The sequence below is a fragment of the Paralichthys olivaceus genome, chromosome 1 (assembly GCF_024713975.1).
Source record: "Paralichthys olivaceus isolate ysfri-2021 chromosome 1, ASM2471397v2, whole genome shotgun sequence".
NCBI classification, from domain to species: domain Eukaryota; kingdom Metazoa; phylum Chordata; class Actinopteri; order Pleuronectiformes; family Paralichthyidae; genus Paralichthys; species Paralichthys olivaceus.
In genome coordinates this window covers 24,754,087-24,773,435 of record NC_091093.1, presented here as the reverse complement: position 1 = coordinate 24,773,435, position 19,349 = coordinate 24,754,087, and the positions used below count along the sequence as shown (strand labels likewise).

Sequence of the window (19,349 nt, the reverse complement as noted above, 5' to 3'; positions counted from 1 at the left end):
CTTGAGCTCAGGATCTCTTTTCTCCTCTGTGATGAACAAGGTTGGTTGGGGGATGAGTGCAGAGCAAAGGCAGAAAATTAGGCAGCTGATGCAGCAGCCTGCTCGTGAAATCTCTCTGTGTTGATGTGTATGGACTATAAGCCCATTGATCTGTTGGGAGAATTAATTTGTTCTGGCACTAATGCAGGAGGGAGCTAACTTCATGTTGTTAGCCAGTGTCAGATCCGAGCTATGTTCAATTAAGCCCATTAACAAAGGCGGAGTGCTCCACTTAGGACTGCCCCACATAATCTGATCCAGGAGACATACTTATATTTTAGTATTCTTTCATGGCCCGTCTCTGAGAAGTTGTGCTCTGATGTGTAATTTATGTCTGATTTTATCATTCCTATCTGAACAGCAATTAAAAGGGCTCTTTGTTATGTAAAGAAATATTACTGCACATGGCGTAAGCTTTTAATCATTATTACGGCATCCTGTGCATCTCGTCGAGCCATTTGCCCGAGGGTGGGTTTACACCCCAGGCTGTGTATATATGTATATATATATATATATATATATATATGTATGTGTGTGTGTGTGTGTGTGTGTGTGTGTGTGTGTGTGTATTTGTGCATCAGGGGCTTTCCCAGGCTCCTGGTTTTGCAGGTGATCCGGGTCCCGTTGGCAGCGATGTGCATGTTCTCGTCACCCCTCTGGGATAAGGGTGTGTGTGTGTGTGTGTCTCAGGGTGCGTGACTGGGAAGATGTGATTTCCCAATGACAAAGCTCCGTAATAGCAGGCTAGACTTTAGTCATAAAGCAATTGGGATAATCCTCTGGTTTACCAACAAAGCTCTGAGAACACCCACACTGTAAAAGGCCTGAGTCAAGCTGCAGAGTGGGGGTGAATGAAGAGGGTGGAAAGAAACAAAGAAGAAGAAAGAGGAGAAATTGTGTTAATTCAAACTAGACAAATAAGTTGACGGTTTTAAAGCAATTAGATGGACACTCTGTTGTGATCGTCTCTAACCTTGAACTCACAATATACGGTTGCCACAAGACTTTATTCTCAGGTGTTTACAGTCTCAGTAGGAGAATGTGCGTTTGATAGACTTGCTGCTACTCGCCCCAATCACACACCTCTTCTTCAAAACACTTTTCACACACAAAATCTGACACATAAGCACCTTTACTTGCAGCTGCAGGAGCAGTGTCTGGGTAACATTGTTTTCTGTCTGGGTCTCTTGACACTCGACTAGACTGACTCGTATCCTGGTTCAATACCATGTTGCTCTAATTTCCATACTTATTAACAAGCCAAAGATGGCACTCGCCCCTCAGTGACGCACTCCATATGTTTCCGACATATTTTCCATCAGTGGGTGGCATCGTCGAAGGGATCCGTGACGTCACAGGTGTTTGCAGGCTGCCATGAATGATAAAAGGTCAGGGCAAAAATATCCAGGTTCCAAATAACATAATACAATACAAATGCTGCAGAATGAGTGGACCGACATAAGAGTTTGTACATGGCCAAGTGTAAAAGTGACAGAAAGAGCTTCACATTGAAAACCGGTTCAATAAAACCTCTCAACCTCAGAACCGTGTAAATGTTGAATGACACCTTGGTTGTGTTCTGTGTTGGTGAGGAAGATCCCTGACAAAATAGCCAACTTAGTTATACAGTATGTCAACATTGAACTGTTTGCTAACTGCAGGATGCTCATGTTTACAGGCAGTGATTGTACCCTTTCAATATAATATAATATAATATTGTAAATAAAGATGGACGTTGCTCTCGAGCTTTTGGAGTTAGAGTCTGTGCAGTAGTGGTAGTAGTGTGGAGCACTAAATAAGCGCTAAAGAAATAAATAATCAAAACCAAACTTACTGTGAAAATTAGAAACTACGTTGAGAACTACCAAAATGACAGAAACCATATCTGAGAAAAATTACATTATTTATATTGATTATTTACTTTTGTATTTTGACTTTTTGTTTTGATCCATGTCCCGGTCAATAACATGGAGGCAGCATTTATTAACCATACTGCAGTAAACCACCAGGTGTTGATCACGGTGCTTTGGCCTCATAATGGGCAGCTGTGTCATGTCGTCTATGTTTATATACAATCTATGGTCGTATCTTCTTCATAAACAGAGATCGCTTTTGTCTCTTCATTATTGACTATGAAATATTTATTGATATTATTTTCCTGTAGTGAAGTTGAGCTTGGCAGGATAACAGCAGGATATCTTGTTAAATGTATTTCTTAATTCATAGTTTGATTTGTGGATAGCAGAAGGATCATTTAATATTAATGAAGTTGCCCATTTCACTTATTTAACTCACTACAATGTCATATATCACTGCTGATCATTTTACACTCTATATGTTTCTCACTTCAGTTTATTCTGCAAGTAAAAATGAAAACTTAAACACAAAACTTGTGATTCATCCAACTCATCCTCCACCTCAGTAGCCATGATACAACACAGGTACAGGCGTAAAAAAAGTATTTCTCTAGAGGTTATCTGGGATCACATGATTCATTCACTGCAGGGAAATCTTAGCACCCATTACGTAATATACCATTGAATTAAAATCACTGGAGACTTCTTCTCTTCCTCTTTCCATCTCTCCCAGTGTTTCTCTCCCGGTGGTGTCTATGCAGTTGATTTTACAGCTTGGCTGAAACACAGAAGGAAGTGGAAACACCCCTGTATGTGCCACACTTTGTTTTTTACCTTCATTAAGCTGCTGTGTTTATAGTTTATCCACCATCCAAATATCTTAATCTTTTCGTAAGTGCATAGTGAATAGTTGATGACACAGTAGAGGACATACCTTCACCAAGACCCAATGACAAACGCACCACAAGGTTCTCTGGCTCAGACAGGACAGAACCTATAAATGTATTTATTTTTCAGTCCTTTTTGTCAATACTCTCACTCACATGTTTAGAATTTTCCTGCTGTATTCTTACATAGACTCCCTTGGTTGTTTCCGGACATTTTCCTGGGGAGCTTGCAGCCACTAACTGCGACAAGATTGATCTAGTTCTGCCCCAAATTGTAATGGCTTCTCTCTTGACCCATGTCCTATCCTTCCACCAACTTTCATGGAAATCTGGTCAGTTGCTTGTCATTATCCTGCTGACAAACCAACCAACCAACGCACGGACAGAGGTGAAAACATAACCTCCTCGATGGAGGTAGCCCTTCTCCTTCTAACCCACTTTTCTTTCTTGCTTTTGCTTGTCTGCCTCATAAGTCTGTTTTCAAGCCAGTGGGTGCCATTAATCATCTGTCAATGTGAGAGCACTTGGCTCCCGGATTAGATTTTGATGGCTTTTCCGGACTGTGTAGTGTGCACTGCAGCAGCGTCATAACTTTTTCAGTCCAATACTAAAGAAATTTTGTGCTGCTTCCCTGTCATTTAATACCACTTTGAAATGAAGCATTACCCTGACACTCTAATGCGTCAGACAGCGAGGGAGCGAGCACATGCACTTGTTACAGCCCACAAAGAATCGGTCTGAGCACCTTTCCATGAATGAGGCTTGTAAATGTAATTGCTGGTTTCACCTCTGGGCTTTTAAGACAAGAGGACAGGGAGGAACCATAGATGGAGGATTTTCAGTCTAATCACCATCTTTAAATTTCTAAAGAGATGCTGCAGGGAAAGCAAGAGAAATGAACAAAATCAGCCCTGCGTGTCAGTACGTGCTGGTGGTGCGTCTGTGATTTCAGTTGCTGTTTAAAGCTTATTTTTACCCGAACTTTCTACTTAAGCAATTTACTTTCATCTTCCTGCATCACAGCGAGTGACCTTGATGTGTTCCACTTAAATTTAGGTACATTTGCTTCGTCTGTCCCTGGAGAAATGAAGGGAAACACACATGCGCACACACATGCACACTCGCAGCCATGTCTGTATAACAACAAGCACATGCTTTTTGTTCGGGAACAGTCTGTGCTGGTAATGAGACTAAGTGTGGCTGGGCGGAGGGACAAATGAATGAAACGGCTACAGAATCACTGGCCGTGTTTGATTTGCCTCCACTAATTCAAAGAGACCATCTGATAAATTGAGAGGATGGGATGTACATCAGAATAGCAAGAGGCGCTCTCTTTGTTGTTTCCCATTCCCAACCAAATCACACCCCAACCCCCCTGTCAGAACCCCCAGAGGGGAGAATGTTTCCCGTGTGTGTGTGTATGTGAGAGAGACACAGAGCTGGGTTGCTAGGAGGTGTGAGTTTTCGGGAGGTCCTGTTGAAAGCAAATGAAGGAGCACTTGTGTCAACATTGTGACGGCAGCAGTGAGCCACAAAGCCTCGGAGCCGATCGTCCAAAAGGCTGCATCACCTTCCAATAGCAGGAGCTACTGTACCAGCCCTCCTGTTCTGTATGTGCAGATCAGAGAAGACCCGTATCCCTCTCACTTTCTATATTTGATTAACGTGTCTGTGGTTGTTGACACAAGCTTCTGCCAGACGTTAGCGCTCAGAATGAATATATTTAGTTGTTTGTGATGTTTTTACCAACAAGGTTATGGTTTCATCTGCATTTGTTTGTCTTTAAGCAGGATTACACTAAAGACTCCAGAACAGAAGAACACATTAAACTTTGTGTCAGGAGGCAGATATAGAAATTTGTTTTACAACATTGTGAGATAGGAAGTTTTCAACATTTTCCTTTTTTTTAGAAAACAAACCTCTATCAGACATTTTCTTATGTATAAATACTTTGAACAGTGACACACTTTTACATTATGTTACAAACTTTCTCTTCTAATCAATCTTGTAAATATTGTAAGTTTATTGATGTGGTCAGTTACATGTGGCATGTATTCCACTTCTGTCTGTCCTGGGAGATCCCTCACATGTGGCTCTCTGAGGTTTCTACGTGTTTTTTCCTCCTGTTGATGGGTTTGTTTTGCTAGTTTTTCCTCTCTCTCGATGAGGGTTAAGAACAGAGGATGTCACACCTTGTTAAGCCCAATGATACAAATCGTGATTTTTGAATATGTGCTATACAAATACATTTTTATTTGATTGATTGATAATTATTGCAACTTGTGGCATGTTGAGGGGACTGATATCTTTAAGTGCTGGCAGTTTGGTGCAGATCCAAATAAAAATCCAGGTCTAGTGAAATTAAATATTCATGATTTATAGGGGGACTGTTGGGCCTTGGCGGGGGTGTGCACTGTTCTGAGTGCTATTCTATATTAAGATTGTGCTTTATTTGATCGTAAACGTTGAGGAGACGTACAGGAAATGTGTGCCAGAGAGACGGGGGAGACGACATGCATCAAAGATCCACAACCGGATTCACACTGGAAGATGTAGCTGTTACGTGGTCTGGGTTCTGCAGACCGCAAAGCCACCGCGACATCCCGTGTTTATGATTTGAAACAATTTGGTCAGATCCGTCTGCATTCCTGTTCTCGTATTTAAACAGTAAATCCTGTTTTCACATTTTATTCTGCGTGCCTGTGTATTTATGGGACCTAAATCGGGAGTTCAGTTCTACCACACATGAAGCATGTGCTGCATTTTGAACGTATGTGCATGAGAAGGCCTCGTTTTCCTTTCTGCTTATCGGAAACCCACGAAAAGTGATTATCCTTCATCCAGCTGTTGCTCTTTTATCCTTTGTTGTTGACAGCCAATCTTAATCACAGCCCTATCTGTGCACAACATCTTGCACTGGAGTGTATGCTACATGCATCTAAATGCTCTGTATACAAGTGTGTGCCGCAGTTTATTGGTGGCTTAGATCTTGTGCAATGAGCAGTTGTTAGTCCAGATGTTTGGTGTCTAGAGGAACATACTACTTTGGAAACTTTCCCACATGCTATCTGGAGTGGTTGACTCTGGGCTGGCCCTTAAACTTCAAAACAACCCCATTCTAAAAATAGCCTGAAGCCCTCAATCACTCGGCAGACTCTGAATGTCTGATACCAAGCTCAGCCTGGACACATACGTTTGACCAACAAGTACTGAATGCATTGTATGCCTCAGATGGATTCAAAGCACTAACATCAGATTCAGCTCTCTGCTACGCTCTCTCACACCAGAAACACACGACGCAACACCCAGAGCGCACTTTTTAAAACCTATTCCATCATCTTTAACATGAAAAAACCCTCAAGAACTGTTTCTGTGCAGTAATGTTTTATTTCAACTATACATGCTGTGTTAAAAAAATCAACAAAAAATATCATGAAACAAAGACCATCATTATTATTTACACATTCACAGTACAACTTTACAACCTATCTACATGCTCAAATACTCTGGAGATCAGATATATACAGCTGGCCTTGCATCACCATGTCGCACAGTATTTAAATCAAAGTTACATGACAAAATCCGGTTCATCTCCACATACACAGAGCTCAGACTGAAATATAAAGGCTTCAATTTAGATTGCAACAGAAAGACCCAGTTCATATTGCAATGTACAAGGCAGTTGAGCAGTGTGTGTTGAGTGTATGTCTGTGATGTCAGTGTGTGTGTGTGTGTGTGGAGTAGAAAAGAGAGCCCAAACACTGGTCAGATGACAGGCGAAGAATCTTTACATACAATCATCACTTGTAAACAAAAAGTGGCTTTGGGCTAAACAGGCAACCGACACTGGGACAGGATTGCAGACGTTACCCAAATAATGAACCCGACGCTGAGAGGAATGATCCCTCAGTCGTCCTTACTGGCCAATAGAAACAATTCCTGCCACCACAAGCCCGGGGATTTACAGATTCTGAGTGACCGCCGCCCGTGCCAACAGACGGACTTTCATGTGAACACTGTGTTAATACATTGGCTGTGGGCAGGATGTGCAGCATTGAGCCGACTGCTCCACAGTGCAAGATCGAACCACCCTACATCCCACTGTCAAGAAAATACATTCACTGCATGGCACCTCTGTGTGGTGGATCAACATCATTCTTTTCAACACCAGCAGTAATATAGAAGAAAACTGATTTATACCCCAAATGCTTTTTGACTTGTCTTTTTATATGACGACCATCCGCATGTGGTCTGTTTGTCAATTTGTGTCCACATCACTTCAGATTAGCTAGTGACTTCCCAACACATGTCCGGCTGAATTTCAATTGTATAAAAAATCTTTATATAGTATATGACAATAACATACAGAGGACCAATTGACATTGCCAATATTATATACTGTAGTAGTTCATTTTGTGAATAAGGCACACAATGCACAGAATCAGGTTCACTTGCCTAAAAATATTTATAATCCTTATTTATAGTATTTAAGTATTTACAGGATCTTTGTCATTCCCAGCATGACTCATTTGGACACATTGGCAAAATGTTGTGTTGATTGTACACTGGCCATTCGCAGGGAAGCTGCACAGGGAACACGGCACGACAGATGACAGAGGTGTTACATCCATGTATTGTTCTAGAGTCAGTTTAATATATCCATAATAGGATTTATGCAGGAGGAAAATTATAGTGCTCTTCTACTAGAGGACACAAACGTTCAATAGTGCCCTGAAATGTTGAATTCATACACATGAGCTAAACCATTGTTGTTGCTTTAGTTTCATTCTTTAAATAAAATGGCAAAACATGATAAAGGCAAATAAGTTTGTTCGAAATTGTTTTATATAGCGAGATGAGAAATTTATTTTTTGTATGAACACTTAAGCTACATAAAGACGTCTCTTGAACCACCAGTATAACTCCTAAACAGGGAAGAAGAGGTTTCAGTCCAGGAGAGAAGTATTGTTCTCACGTATCAGTTTTAACAGTGCGTTTGGTTGCCAAAAACTGTATTACTTGGCCTCTGTCTGCAATATAACACACACGCTCATACACACATTCGCAGATGTGCACACCCATACCAGGGGCTACCCCAGTCTGGTCAAAGACAAACCGCCTATGTCTAAAATAGCAGCACATGTACTAAAATTTCCCAGTGAGTTCGTGTCAATGTCCCAACTCAACCAAAACACCATGGAGTGACACAAAAACATATGGTTTAGGCGTGCTTCATTTGGATTCAAATATGACCAAAAAAAGCTAGTATTGTTGAAATGAAAGACAGTGACTTGGGTCTTGAACAGGTCTTAAGGTGCATCCTCTGGCATGTGGCAACACTCTAGAAGTGTGAAGGCCTAATATGTGTGCTGGCTTTATATAAGCCTGCTTTCCAGTCAACACACACACAAATGCATACATCACTCTTTCTTTGTTCGTTGTTTGCTGCCTGATTCAGCTGTTTGTGGTCATGTGTATCTTAAGCAACATGATCATGATACTTGATTTCCCTCTCCTCTGCCCCATGTATCCGACTAACAAAGGCATGGCCTACCTCTCCTCTCTGTTCAGTTCACATTAGTGGGAAGACAGTGCTCAATGGCAGTGACAAATGACACCCATTCTTCAAGTATTCCACTTTTTTTACCTGGTACCACACACACACAGACACTGTAGCAGGCCCTGCTGGTGTCCTAAACCTTGTACCTAACTGGGACCGGTCGACACCCAAGCGTAGATACAATGGGAAGCAGCAGATTCACCACTGTCCGCTATTCATATCTTGTGGCTACCGTGACAACTGAGGGAGATGGAGGCATAGGGAGCAAAAAAGCCCCAAGGAGTATCTTTGGCCACATGTGATTTTCCCTTTTTAGTGTGAGTGACTGTGCATATCATTTAAAGGGGAAAAACACCTCAAGTCAATACACAAACACACACTCGGCCCTACCCCAACAATAGCCCCCCCCTCAAGCCCTTACTTAGGACTCAAAGCTCTACGGTCAAGGCCAACAGCTCACTGAGAAGTGTTCATGCTCTTTTAATAACTGTACTTATTGACCACTCGCATCTGTGGAGTCTGTGGTGAAAACCCGTTGGGTTTGGGGGGCACGTCTGGCTTTAGCGATGGGGTCCGTTTAAGCCCTGTGCGAGGGAGCGAGCCATGCCCACTGTAGCTGCTCTGTCGTGATACAGAGGATGGGTGAGGGCCGTGCAGTCCTGCCCCCATCATTCCACTATGAGAGTCAAGTCTGGAGGGTGGTGTTGGAGACATATAACCACCTCTGTTCATACTGTGTTGGCGAGACAAAGACACTCCCATGGTTACCCCATTTGGTGAGGTGGATAAGGACTGCCTATGAGACGCACTCCGGTGGAGTTGGTACCCCCCTCTTTGACGCTCCAGAGTGCCCCCCATGCTCAGGCTACCTGTTGGTGTGGTGGGAGTGGTGGGCATGGGGACATCAACCCTCTTGGTGGGGCTGTGCCTCGGCAGGGATGAGGAGGGAGAGTATAGGGAAGCCTCGCGGCTGGGCACCTTGGGGGGTAATTCAGTCAGTTCCTCCATGGGCTCCAGTGTGAGATGCTGTCTAGGGCGAGGCCCTGATCCCTCTTGAAGAATGGCCTTGGGGTTAGCCACAGAGTCATTGAGGTGTTTTAAAAGGTCATTTAGAGTATTTCTGGCATCCACAGACCTCTTCTGGTCTTTTCTACTTCCCCTGGAATCTGGGTTCTTCAGTTTCTTTTCAGAGGAATGTGGCAGTGTATCATCTCCATTGTCACTGTTTGGGTGGTCATGTGTGGCATTGGGTAGAACAACTGCACTAGGGATGTGGGAGTGTCCTAGGGCAAGGTGAGGGTGGTGGGGGTTGGTGTTTGGAGGAGCAGGAGAGGAAAGAAGGAACTGAGGACTCTTTGCTGTTGCTGATGAGTTGGACTCCTTGCAGGGCCCACTGCCCTTGCCTTGAGCCCTCTCCCACTGGTTGTTGATGGGCTGGAGGCCTTTCTGCTGAAGCACAGGGGTGGACTCTGGGGTAGGTAGGGCAGCAAGCTCAGGGGGCTGACAACTTTCCCGCAGGATCATGGTCTTGGTATCGCCGTTGGGAGAATTCAGGTCTTTGCCATTGCTCAGCAGATTGCTGTACATCTTGGGAGAATCAATGTTGGTTTGGTATTCCTGAGAACGTTACAATAAAATCAAAAGAAAACGATTAGACACAGATTCACTTCTTGTTCCATTTAGACTTTCATGTAGCACTGGAGCTGTTTTTATGGCTGTACCTTTACAGGACTGTCAAAGAGGCCATTGAGCTTGACAAAGCTTCCAGTGGAGTCAGAGCAGGACGGTGCAGACTCTGTATCCTTGTGGACATGTCTTGGCTTACGGAGGAATGAGTCTCGATAGCAGAAAACAATCAAACCAGCTAGGAGAGCACCCATGAGAAAAGCTGCAAACACGCAGGTGATGAGGATGTTCATGTGGACCATCTGGTTGGTCTCACCTGCTTGGATATCCCACACACCTACAAAACATTGAAGCATTGGTTAAATCCCTGGTGAGTCCAAGTGCTCAGTGAGGCGTCCTTCCCCATTCAAGAGCAGAAATGCGCATGTTTGAGTGTGAACCCAACCATGCATCTGTTTCTGCTCTTTCATCTACAGGGTAGCCACAACCAAATTCCGAAAATACAGACACATTTCTATCCAAGAGAAATATGGTTAAAATTGGCAGAAGTTGTTAGGTACCCACATCCATTTCACCAGCTATGAGAGGCAATGCCATGTTAGTTTAGAGGGGAAGAATTAAAGTGTGCCTTTAATAAACGTTCCCTAGAGGCACTTTGTCATGCGTTTTAACAGGAACTACAGGGTAAGGAGTGCACTCTTACAGAGATAGAGAGCCAATCAAGCGATCAACCAGAAAGAAGGTTTTGTAGAGTAAAGAGAAGCAGAGTTTGTCTTCCAGGTGTCGAGATAGCTGCTGCTCTACGGATTGTTAGTGACCACAGACATTGAAAGAGTTAGTCATCTACTGTGCAGCCACAACAGTGATGTGGCAGAGCAGGCCCAGTCAATGATCTACCAGTAAACAGCTACTATATTATAGTTATATGCACTGGCAGAGACAGAATGTAAATCCAAACAAATGATTGTAAAGAAACAACATGAAAACAGTGACTGGAAATAAATAATTTAAAATGAAGTATGACTGAACATAGGAAAATTACAACTTAAATGATAGAAAACAATAGTAACATGAAAATATGGCAACATAAATAATGTATGAACAGGTTTTTCTTAGGAAAAAACGCTCATGATAAAACAAAAATCCTAAATAGCTGCCACTGTGTGCATGTGTGTCTCTGCATATATACATCAATGTGTGGATTCACATTCGTGTGCCTTAGTGAGAATTGCCAGCAGCTATCAGATCAGGCTCAATGCAGCGTGCTGGCTGCCTCCCTGCGGGCCTTACCCTCTTGGCCCCCTGGGAGAGTGTCTAAAGAATGGGAGGTTGCTGGGTCATCCTGCAGCACAAAGCCTGAGCCGTAGAGCTCTGGACCAGGCCCAGGGCTGGGGCTCTGAGTGGGTATGAGTAGTGGGGGGTGTATGGGCACACTGGGCTGGACAGTGACTGGCGCAGATGAAAACTCCATGTCTGTGGTGACAAACAAATTGTTAACAAACCGTGTGGACGTGGGTAAAGCATACTGTTATCATCCCAGTTAGTGGGCCATGTAGGCAGGGTGTATTTTTAAGGTTAGTGTCCCAAACAAACAATGAGTAAACTTTATCATGGTTTAACAAAATGTTATTTTGACATTCACAGACCAATGAAAGTACATTTTTGTGTTTTATTTACAGTTTGAATGGGGAAAAGAAGGGGATACCAAGAGGAGGAGTTGGTACACGACAGTAAGGATGCAGAGGGGTGGTGGTTGGGCATGCAAGAGGGGGGAGGAAGTGATGAGTGAAGAAGAGGAAGTGAGTCTGTGCTGAGATAGTGCGCTGACGCTGGAAGAGTTGTCATTTGTGATGATGAAAATGAAGCAGGTGGCGTTAGCATTCCAGGAGGTGTTTGGTGAGAAAAGATGAATGGTGGCAGCAGTGGAGAGAGACAGGGTTGGAGATGCTGAACTCAAGGAAAGAAACCATTTGAGTAAAAGATCAAACTAACCAGAGGTAGGGTCGCCAAAAGATTTGTAATCTGGCGCTGAAGTAGAGCCCAAAAACGCTAAAAGAATTAAAAGGACAAGAAATCAGTATAAGGGAATTCAGAAGTTAAATCTGAAAAAAATTAAATAAAATTAAATAAAATCCCAAAGAGACACCAAGAGTGCAGTTTACTGGGTTTAACAATAAAGAAATAAAGCACTCGCTAACAGTGTCCTTTTCTCTGGAGTCTCTGGAAGCCCTCTGGTTCTGATCAATACTGAGGTTCAGCCTGGGTCATGTTTAGTTGGTACAAACGGAGGGGCGGATGTTTAAAAGGAAAACCAGTAAAGGCACATTTTCTGGCCGTGAGTGATCCGAACACCTCTTCCATTTGCACCAGCTGAGCATGACCCTCGATTGTACATGTCCATGTTTCCGCCCAGCAGGCAGCATTAGTTACAGGTGGCCATGTACTGCATGTAGATGTGTGTGTTAATACTGCACGTAGATTTATGTCGGGGCAAGTTACTGGAGTGGTTACTGGTGTGAGTGTACAGGCTCATGGTGTATGTGGAAATGAGTTTGTGTTTCACTTGTGTAGGTGTGTGTATCTGTGTGTTTGTAAGCATGTGTCTGAGGACAGACGGCATGGAGATGAGACTCGTACCGTGACAGTCTCCCAGGTGAGCAGTGTTTCCAAATTCAACGTCCTGCTCATATCCGGTCCTGTAAAGAGAGAAGAAGAACGAGACGTGTAAACAGAGAGATTAATCCCCCCCCAAAATAAATGCATAATCTAATTTTATCATCTGTAATATTTGCACTTCATATTGCTGCTGGAACATTAACTTACAAAACACCAGGCATGATCCTCTCACAAGCTGCGTGAGATTTCCAGCCACAATAAGGATCCCTTGATGCAATGCAGGACCTGGATAGACAATAAGAACACCAGGTTTAATCATTCTGGAAGGTGCAGTATAATCATTTCTTACTGACTAAACATTAACCACAAGGTCTGTTTTCATCGCCTTTATGACACAAACCTATGACCGACGGTACCAAGCACATTTTAACCCCTAACATCAGCGCTTCACTTACTTGTGGCAGGAAGTATGCCTCTCACAGCGACTCAGGGGAATGCGGATGACGCAGCTTGAAAAGGCGACGTACAGGCTGTGTGTGTCTTTGTCCACATGCAGCGAGAGGACACGCTTGTCGTCTTCATGGTTAGACAGGCACCTAGAAAGGGAAAAGAGAAACATGATCAGAGGTTTGTCAGATAAGTCTGGCTACAGTTTCAGTCTCGGCAGATTTAATCCCTTGTTCAGTGGCGAGGCCACGTGAAGTCACAATTTAAGCAGATTTTAACCTCTGAAACATGGAACTGTTTGTATTCATATCCAAATTTAGCACAAAAAAACACACCACACGTGGATTGTGCATGTGCATAAACTTTTAATTTGAAAGTTGCTGACTCCTCAGCCAGAGGACAGACACAGAGAGAGGGTGAAAAGTGCATGTGTTCCTACTTTGCCCTGTTGAAAACGTCTATCTCCTCCAGGAGCAGGCTGTCGTTCAGGGACACTGAGGTGGTCTTGGCCAAAACCTTGAGGACGACACCCGACTCTGCCCCGATGAACACCACTGTGTAGTTCTTGTGGGGTCCTGCTTCATTGTCCACAGCCAGTGAGGTCAACCTGTACCTTCAGACACAGCAGAGGGGGAAGTGTTATTCACAGTTGGTGGTTATCCCATTCAGAACAAGATAGGTGGTTTAATTCAAGGTCAAACTTTTTTCACTTGATCGATTGTGCTTGATATGAACATGCTCTCTATTTACCTTCAATATTATTATCCCAGTAAATCATTATCCTGAATGGTTAATTGTTCAGCGATCATGTGCAGCTGCGTATTGAACCTTAATGCTTTTGAGTTCTGCACCGAAGCACTGACAGAACCTTTCAGATTCTTACTCTTGTTTACTGCTCAGATTATAACTTTTTTACAATTTATGTTGTGAAACTTATAACTTATGAACTTATAAACTTATCTCTTTGTTTGTTAGTTAGCAGGATTACGCAAAAAACTACTCGACCGATTTCCAGGACATTGTGTGGACAGGCGGGGCTTGACCAGAGAAACAAACCATTACATTTTGATGTAGCTCTGCATAAAGAGGCTGCGTTTTTCAACATCTTTGTTGATTTCTCAGAGAATAATTGGATCTTATGGAAAAGAGAGTTTGCATTTTGGTGCAGATCCAAATAAAAACTTAGTGAAATTAAATGTGGTTTCATAAGGGAACCATTGGGCCACTGAGTGTCATTCTAGTGTCGACATTTTTCAGTAGAGCTTCTATTTAATGGACACTGAAACAATGGGGTACATTTGGATAATTTTGTTAGATGAAAAATGGACTTTGTAGTGTTTGTATTCATGATGAAAAAGATGTATGCGTGTTTATTTCACTCAGTCTAAAGACACTCATCTCGTCTATTTACCTCACACGTGTCTTGGTGAACCAAGGCTCATCCCCGATGGAAGGCACAGCTGTGTCCATGAGGGGGTGGGACTTGATGAACTGCAGGGTGTCGTCCGGGAACTCAATGGAGCTCTTAAAGGACGCAGCTGGACCATGGCCTGAACAGCTACCGGGTCTAGGATGAAGGTTGCACAAACACACAGAGGGCAAAAGGTCAAAGATCAGCTCGTACTATCACACTCCAGAGAGTCATAATAACGTGCATTGAAAAAGTGCAACAAGAGGCTGGGGGAGTGGAGCAGGTGCTTATTAGGATCACAAAAAGGGCCTCAGCTGGAAACATAAAATATACATATGCGTGGTTATCCTCCATCAATGATTTACTGGGGTAATGAGGTGCTTCGTGGACTTTGTGTTTCGGACACAGGGCAGGGCTACTAAAATACGTGCTGGCTGTAAACAGGTTAAATATGCAACGGGTCTAATTATGCCAAATTAATAATTAAATCATCAGCAGATGGTGAATGTGTGCGCCGGGTCAAAGCTAATAACCTGGTCCCTTTACTAAAAGATTTGAATTCATTGGGTTTGACCTGGACAACGTGGGGCTAAAAAGGGAGAAACATGACAGGTGGTAAACAGCTGCAGAGTCAAGTACCACCACCTCAAAGAAAGTCAAAGAGAGACGTGTTTCAAATCTGAATTTTCAGGTTGAAGCTTGTTTCTTGGCTCTGTGTGCTGTGGAGAGTTTCGCATTTTTTTCCGAGGAACAGAAATGTTACATCCTTACCGCGGTTTGGGCAGCTTCTCCTCCGGATATGGAGTCCACACCGAATCAGGAGTCTTCTGCTCTTTGAACCGACCCCAGAATACTTTTTCGATGTCAGCCATGGAGAAGGCACACACTGCTGAACCTGGGATACTGCGGAGACAATGAAATGTCGACATTTAACTTCAATTCTACGTTCTATCCTCGTTATTTCATTTACTAACAGCAGCCGTGGCTCACCTGTTCATCTGTGTGGTGAACACACCCACCACCGAGGGAACTCCATTGATGTCAATGATGTCAGTGATGGACTGGAGCACGTCAAAGTAGAAGAAGGACTCCCCTGGCACAGAGCAGTTCAGCCTCGCTTTCACAAAAGACGTCCAGTGCTTCTCTAGCACTCGCTGTGACCCACCAACGTCATTCTTACAGATCCGGGCCACGCGAGAATACACAACCTGAGAGGAGCAGGGGTTTAAGAGCAGACAGAAGCGGGTGGAAGAGGAAAGCAGCTGAGTGAACATCGCTAAAAACACTTCAACACGCTGAATAATGCATCTGTCCATCCTGTAGCAACTCGGCACAGACGACTTAGCAAACACACACTCGCATATTTAACTTTGTGTGTGGCGATGGTTCCCCCTGACAGGAGTGCACACTTTAAAAAGATGGCACGCACAAATGGCTTTGAGATGCCTAATGCTGCACCATGTGAATGTATGTTCGATTGCACATATTTATCACAGAGGCCTAGAGCAGAAGTTAGATGTATGAAGCAGTTGGCTGGGACAGATTTAATAATTTACCAACGCAAACCTCCGTCAGAGGCCAGGTGTCGCCCCAGCATTAGTAGGTTTGAAATATTTATTAGCTGGTGGCTGATGGAGGATGCTGGCTTCCTGCAGCTCTGCCAGACCAGCTGAGGGATGAGCCACGTTCAAATCTGTAGCTGGCCTCGAACATCGAACATCCTAATGCCCTCAGCATGCAGCGCGCAATGTCTCGGACACAAATCTTCCCACTGTGTAATGGTATTACATTAGCTGAATATTCCCAGCAAATGCAGGCTGTTGAAAATTCTCCTGTATTCTAATGTGACGTATTGTCGTCGCCTGAATGGGCCTCTTTACTACTGGGGCCATTTGTGGCAGAGATGCATGCACTGAGGGAGGTGTAAGCCTTTTTTTTGTTTCGATAAAGGCCTGCATGCTGCGTCTGTGTGGAATATGTAATAGATTACAAACGGCAAGTGCACGGTCTCTCACCTTGCCCAGATTGCTGTGCTCCACCGCGATCTCTCTGTAGAAGAAGTATACATAATTCCCGTACTCCGCTGCATGCAGGAAATGAGGTTCTGAGGGAGAGACAGAGAGGCAGAGAGTTGAAGTGGATTTCTGCACCGTCACCACCACTGTGCATGCTGAATATTTCAGGGATTTGTGGAAGGCTGTATATGACTAGGGGTGACCTAGATTGCCTGGGAGAGAACAGGCCATATCCCCATGGAGCTTGGCAAGGCAGGAGCACTGTGTATCACTCCAAAATACTGCTCTGACAGCCATGTACACACACACAGGCCATGCAAAGCCACTGTGCGCAGTAGGCTAGGTGGCAGGTTGACTCGTGTAAAGCAAGACTAAAGATTGAGAGCGATGGAGAGGCTTTTGCTTACCTTTCAGCCACTTGGAGTCGTATTTGATGGTCCTCAAAGCTGATCCATCACCCATACTGCGATAGATGACAGAATCACTGGCCTGGAAGTCAGCCACAGTGGCAGAGTACAGCTTCCCTTCTAAAAAACGAAAAACGACAAGCAGCACAGTCACCAAAATCTGTGATACACTGCTCTTCAATGCTTTGTTGCTCTTCCTCTTTTATAAGGCTTAATTGGCTGAGTTGTTATCGCTGCAGGCCCAGTTTAACTGTGGCAAAGACACAGAGGTGATAATGAGAGCGTAAGTAGGAGCACACCAGTTTTTCTTCAGAAAGACTTGTGTGTGTGGGCGGGTGTGTGTTTGACCCATACCGGCAAAAAGAGCGACGTTGGTTTGCTTGGAGTCAAACGGGCACCGTGCCAGTCCATAGATCTCTTCTCCATCTAACTCGAGGTTATCCAGCTGAGGAGAAAACAACGGCCGCCCACACGTTAACAGAGGTTTGTCAAGAAACGCCATGGAAATGAGCACACAGAGAAATGAGCACACAGAGAAATGAATCAATCGAATGGAGTCCAGTCGTATTTGTTTAAAAGGAAATAAAGATTGCGTTACTTAAGGACATTAACACAAACTAGTCTGGATTTTGTTTGTTTCCTTTATGTCCACATTTTGACTTCTGTCAATGCCGTGGCACCGGATACTGACCCTGTAGTATCTGCACATGGGGTTGAAGCCGTTGGTGCCGCAGATGAACACCAGGTCGTCGTTTCTGGGAACCAGCACTTTGATGAAGTTGTGGCACTCGTCCTGAAAACAAGACACAACACGGAACAGCGTTATTTTGAGAAGCAGCCAACATCTCTCTTCACAGTTCTTTGTCCGTGTGGTGGGACATGAAACAAAAGCTGTTAGGTGAATGATTTTTTTTTATTATTATTATTTTTTTTTTTACATACTCTGTGTTTTCCCTTGACGGCACACATGTCTCTGTCAGCTTGGCCTGATCGCCACGTTAGCTTCTGTAAAAACCAACATGGAGCATTAGACACATGCTCGGCACACAGAAACACACACATGGACTCACACACTCTCTCTCTCACGCACAAACACACTCACACACACAGTCTTCCTTTTTTCAGTTTCTCATTTTACAACCTGTCCATTCAGTGATGAATGGCTCTGTATTTTCTATGGAGCTCTTTTACTGTTTGTGGATTGAGAGAGCAGCTTGTGGTGAGAATCTTACCCGGTAAGGAATGATCTCATTCCTGTAGGATTCTCTCAGACTGACTAGGTACACCTGATCTCTGTGGACACACAACAACACAACACAGCTTAGAGACACAACGCAACCAGGAATATCTGCAAATAAACTATAATCAGGGTTTATCTTTTGAAAATCTGAGGATTTCTAACACTTCCTTTATAGATTAGCTGTTCTTTAAACATTATTAGAAGATTATGCTGCAAATACAGCTGCTCATTTGCCATGTTTGTCTGTTTTTGGTATTTTTTTAACCTTATAACATTTGTTTCAGCCTTTTCTTACAGCGACAAACACTTATTTCAAGAAATTGGTTTAAACTAAACTTCTCCCTCTCAAAACCTGGGTTCGAAAAAAATTTAAATGACAGAAATATCTGTATTGTCACTTACTGCTCTGCTTAAGTCAACTAGTTATTTTAACAACTAAAGAAAACATTTTGAACGCATGTGAACCGCCCCAAACCAGCAATAGGAGGATCCACATCACAACAGTGATGCATGTGCTGGTGATTGCGGTGGCTCTGGAGCTGGGAGTTTTATACTGTAGATGTCGAAGTGATTTCCTGCTACAATATTAGAGCTAGCGGTCAGATTAATCCCAGTGCCCATAAATACCAAAAAGACATGTAAAGATGCCAGGAAACCCCTGACAGAGCGTGAGGCCGGGATGATAGACCTCTTTCCTGGATCAATGCTGCTCATATACATCAGACGCAGGCCTAGAAGCCACAGATCCAATAACACTAAGAGCTTTTTCCCCCCTTTACGCCACTGTTTACCTGCCAAGGAATGACGGAGTATATTGGTGTGGGGGATGTGTGAAAGACCAAGAGAGAGGGGAGGATGGAGATAATTGATGTGTGTGTGTTGAGTTTACCTGCCAGCGATGAACAGGGTGTCCTGTATCTTGGTCATCAGCTGAAAGTCAAGGCGATGCTGTGATTCGTTGCCAGAGGGCCGGCCTCTGAACACGGGGTACCTCCGTGAAACTGTGAAGATATCACACACACACACAAGCACACACCATTAATTGGAAACTCATGGTAAAAGCTGACACTGCTGTGTGGGAAAGTCACACTCACTTGACTCAACTAAACATCAGACACTGCTGCGCATGAGCTTTTATACAAATCTTCCTGCAATAACACGTCAGAGTACAGTACCAATATCTCCGGTATTTTGTGAATTATTATTTCTGTGTGTCATTGTGTTTGTGCCTTAGGTAACGGCTGC

At 43.7% G+C, this 19,349-nt stretch overlaps 1 protein-coding gene across 9 annotated transcripts in view; it reads right to left on the bottom strand.

Moving 5' to 3' along the window:
- Positions 1–6,149: 6,149 nt before the first annotated feature.
- sema6d (semaphorin 6D) overlaps positions 6,150–19,349 on the bottom strand; it is a 96,861-nt gene continuing 83,661 nt past the window's right edge. For 3 of the 9 annotated variants that reach the window (XM_069525828.1, XM_020099510.2, XM_020099512.2), the window contains exons 3-20: positions 18,994–19,105; positions 18,097–18,157; positions 17,807–17,869; positions 17,556–17,657; positions 17,219–17,309; positions 16,865–16,984; positions 16,458–16,546; positions 15,433–15,650; positions 15,214–15,345; positions 14,443–14,598; positions 13,471–13,644; positions 13,040–13,180; positions 12,792–12,869; positions 12,606–12,664; positions 11,961–12,017; positions 11,259–11,441; positions 10,064–10,305; positions 6,150–9,959 (exon numbers count right to left, since the gene is read on the bottom strand). In XM_069525828.1, the coding sequence (XP_069381929.1) occupies positions 8,823–9,959; positions 10,064–10,305; positions 11,259–11,441; positions 11,961–12,017; positions 12,606–12,664; positions 12,792–12,869; positions 13,040–13,180; positions 13,471–13,644; positions 14,443–14,598; positions 15,214–15,345; positions 15,433–15,650; positions 16,458–16,546; positions 16,865–16,984; positions 17,219–17,309; positions 17,556–17,657; positions 17,807–17,869; positions 18,097–18,157; positions 18,994–19,105 (3,215 nt within the window). In that variant the 3' untranslated portion in view covers positions 6,150–8,822. The remainder of the gene's footprint in view (positions 9,960–10,063; positions 10,306–11,258; positions 11,442–11,960; positions 12,018–12,605; positions 12,665–12,791; positions 12,870–13,039; positions 13,181–13,470; positions 13,645–14,442; positions 14,599–15,213; positions 15,346–15,432; positions 15,651–16,457; positions 16,547–16,864; positions 16,985–17,218; positions 17,310–17,555; positions 17,658–17,806; positions 17,870–18,096; positions 18,158–18,993; positions 19,106–19,349) is intronic. The other 6 variants (XM_020099515.2, XM_069525830.1, XM_020099514.2 and 3 more) reach the window with 3 other exon arrangements.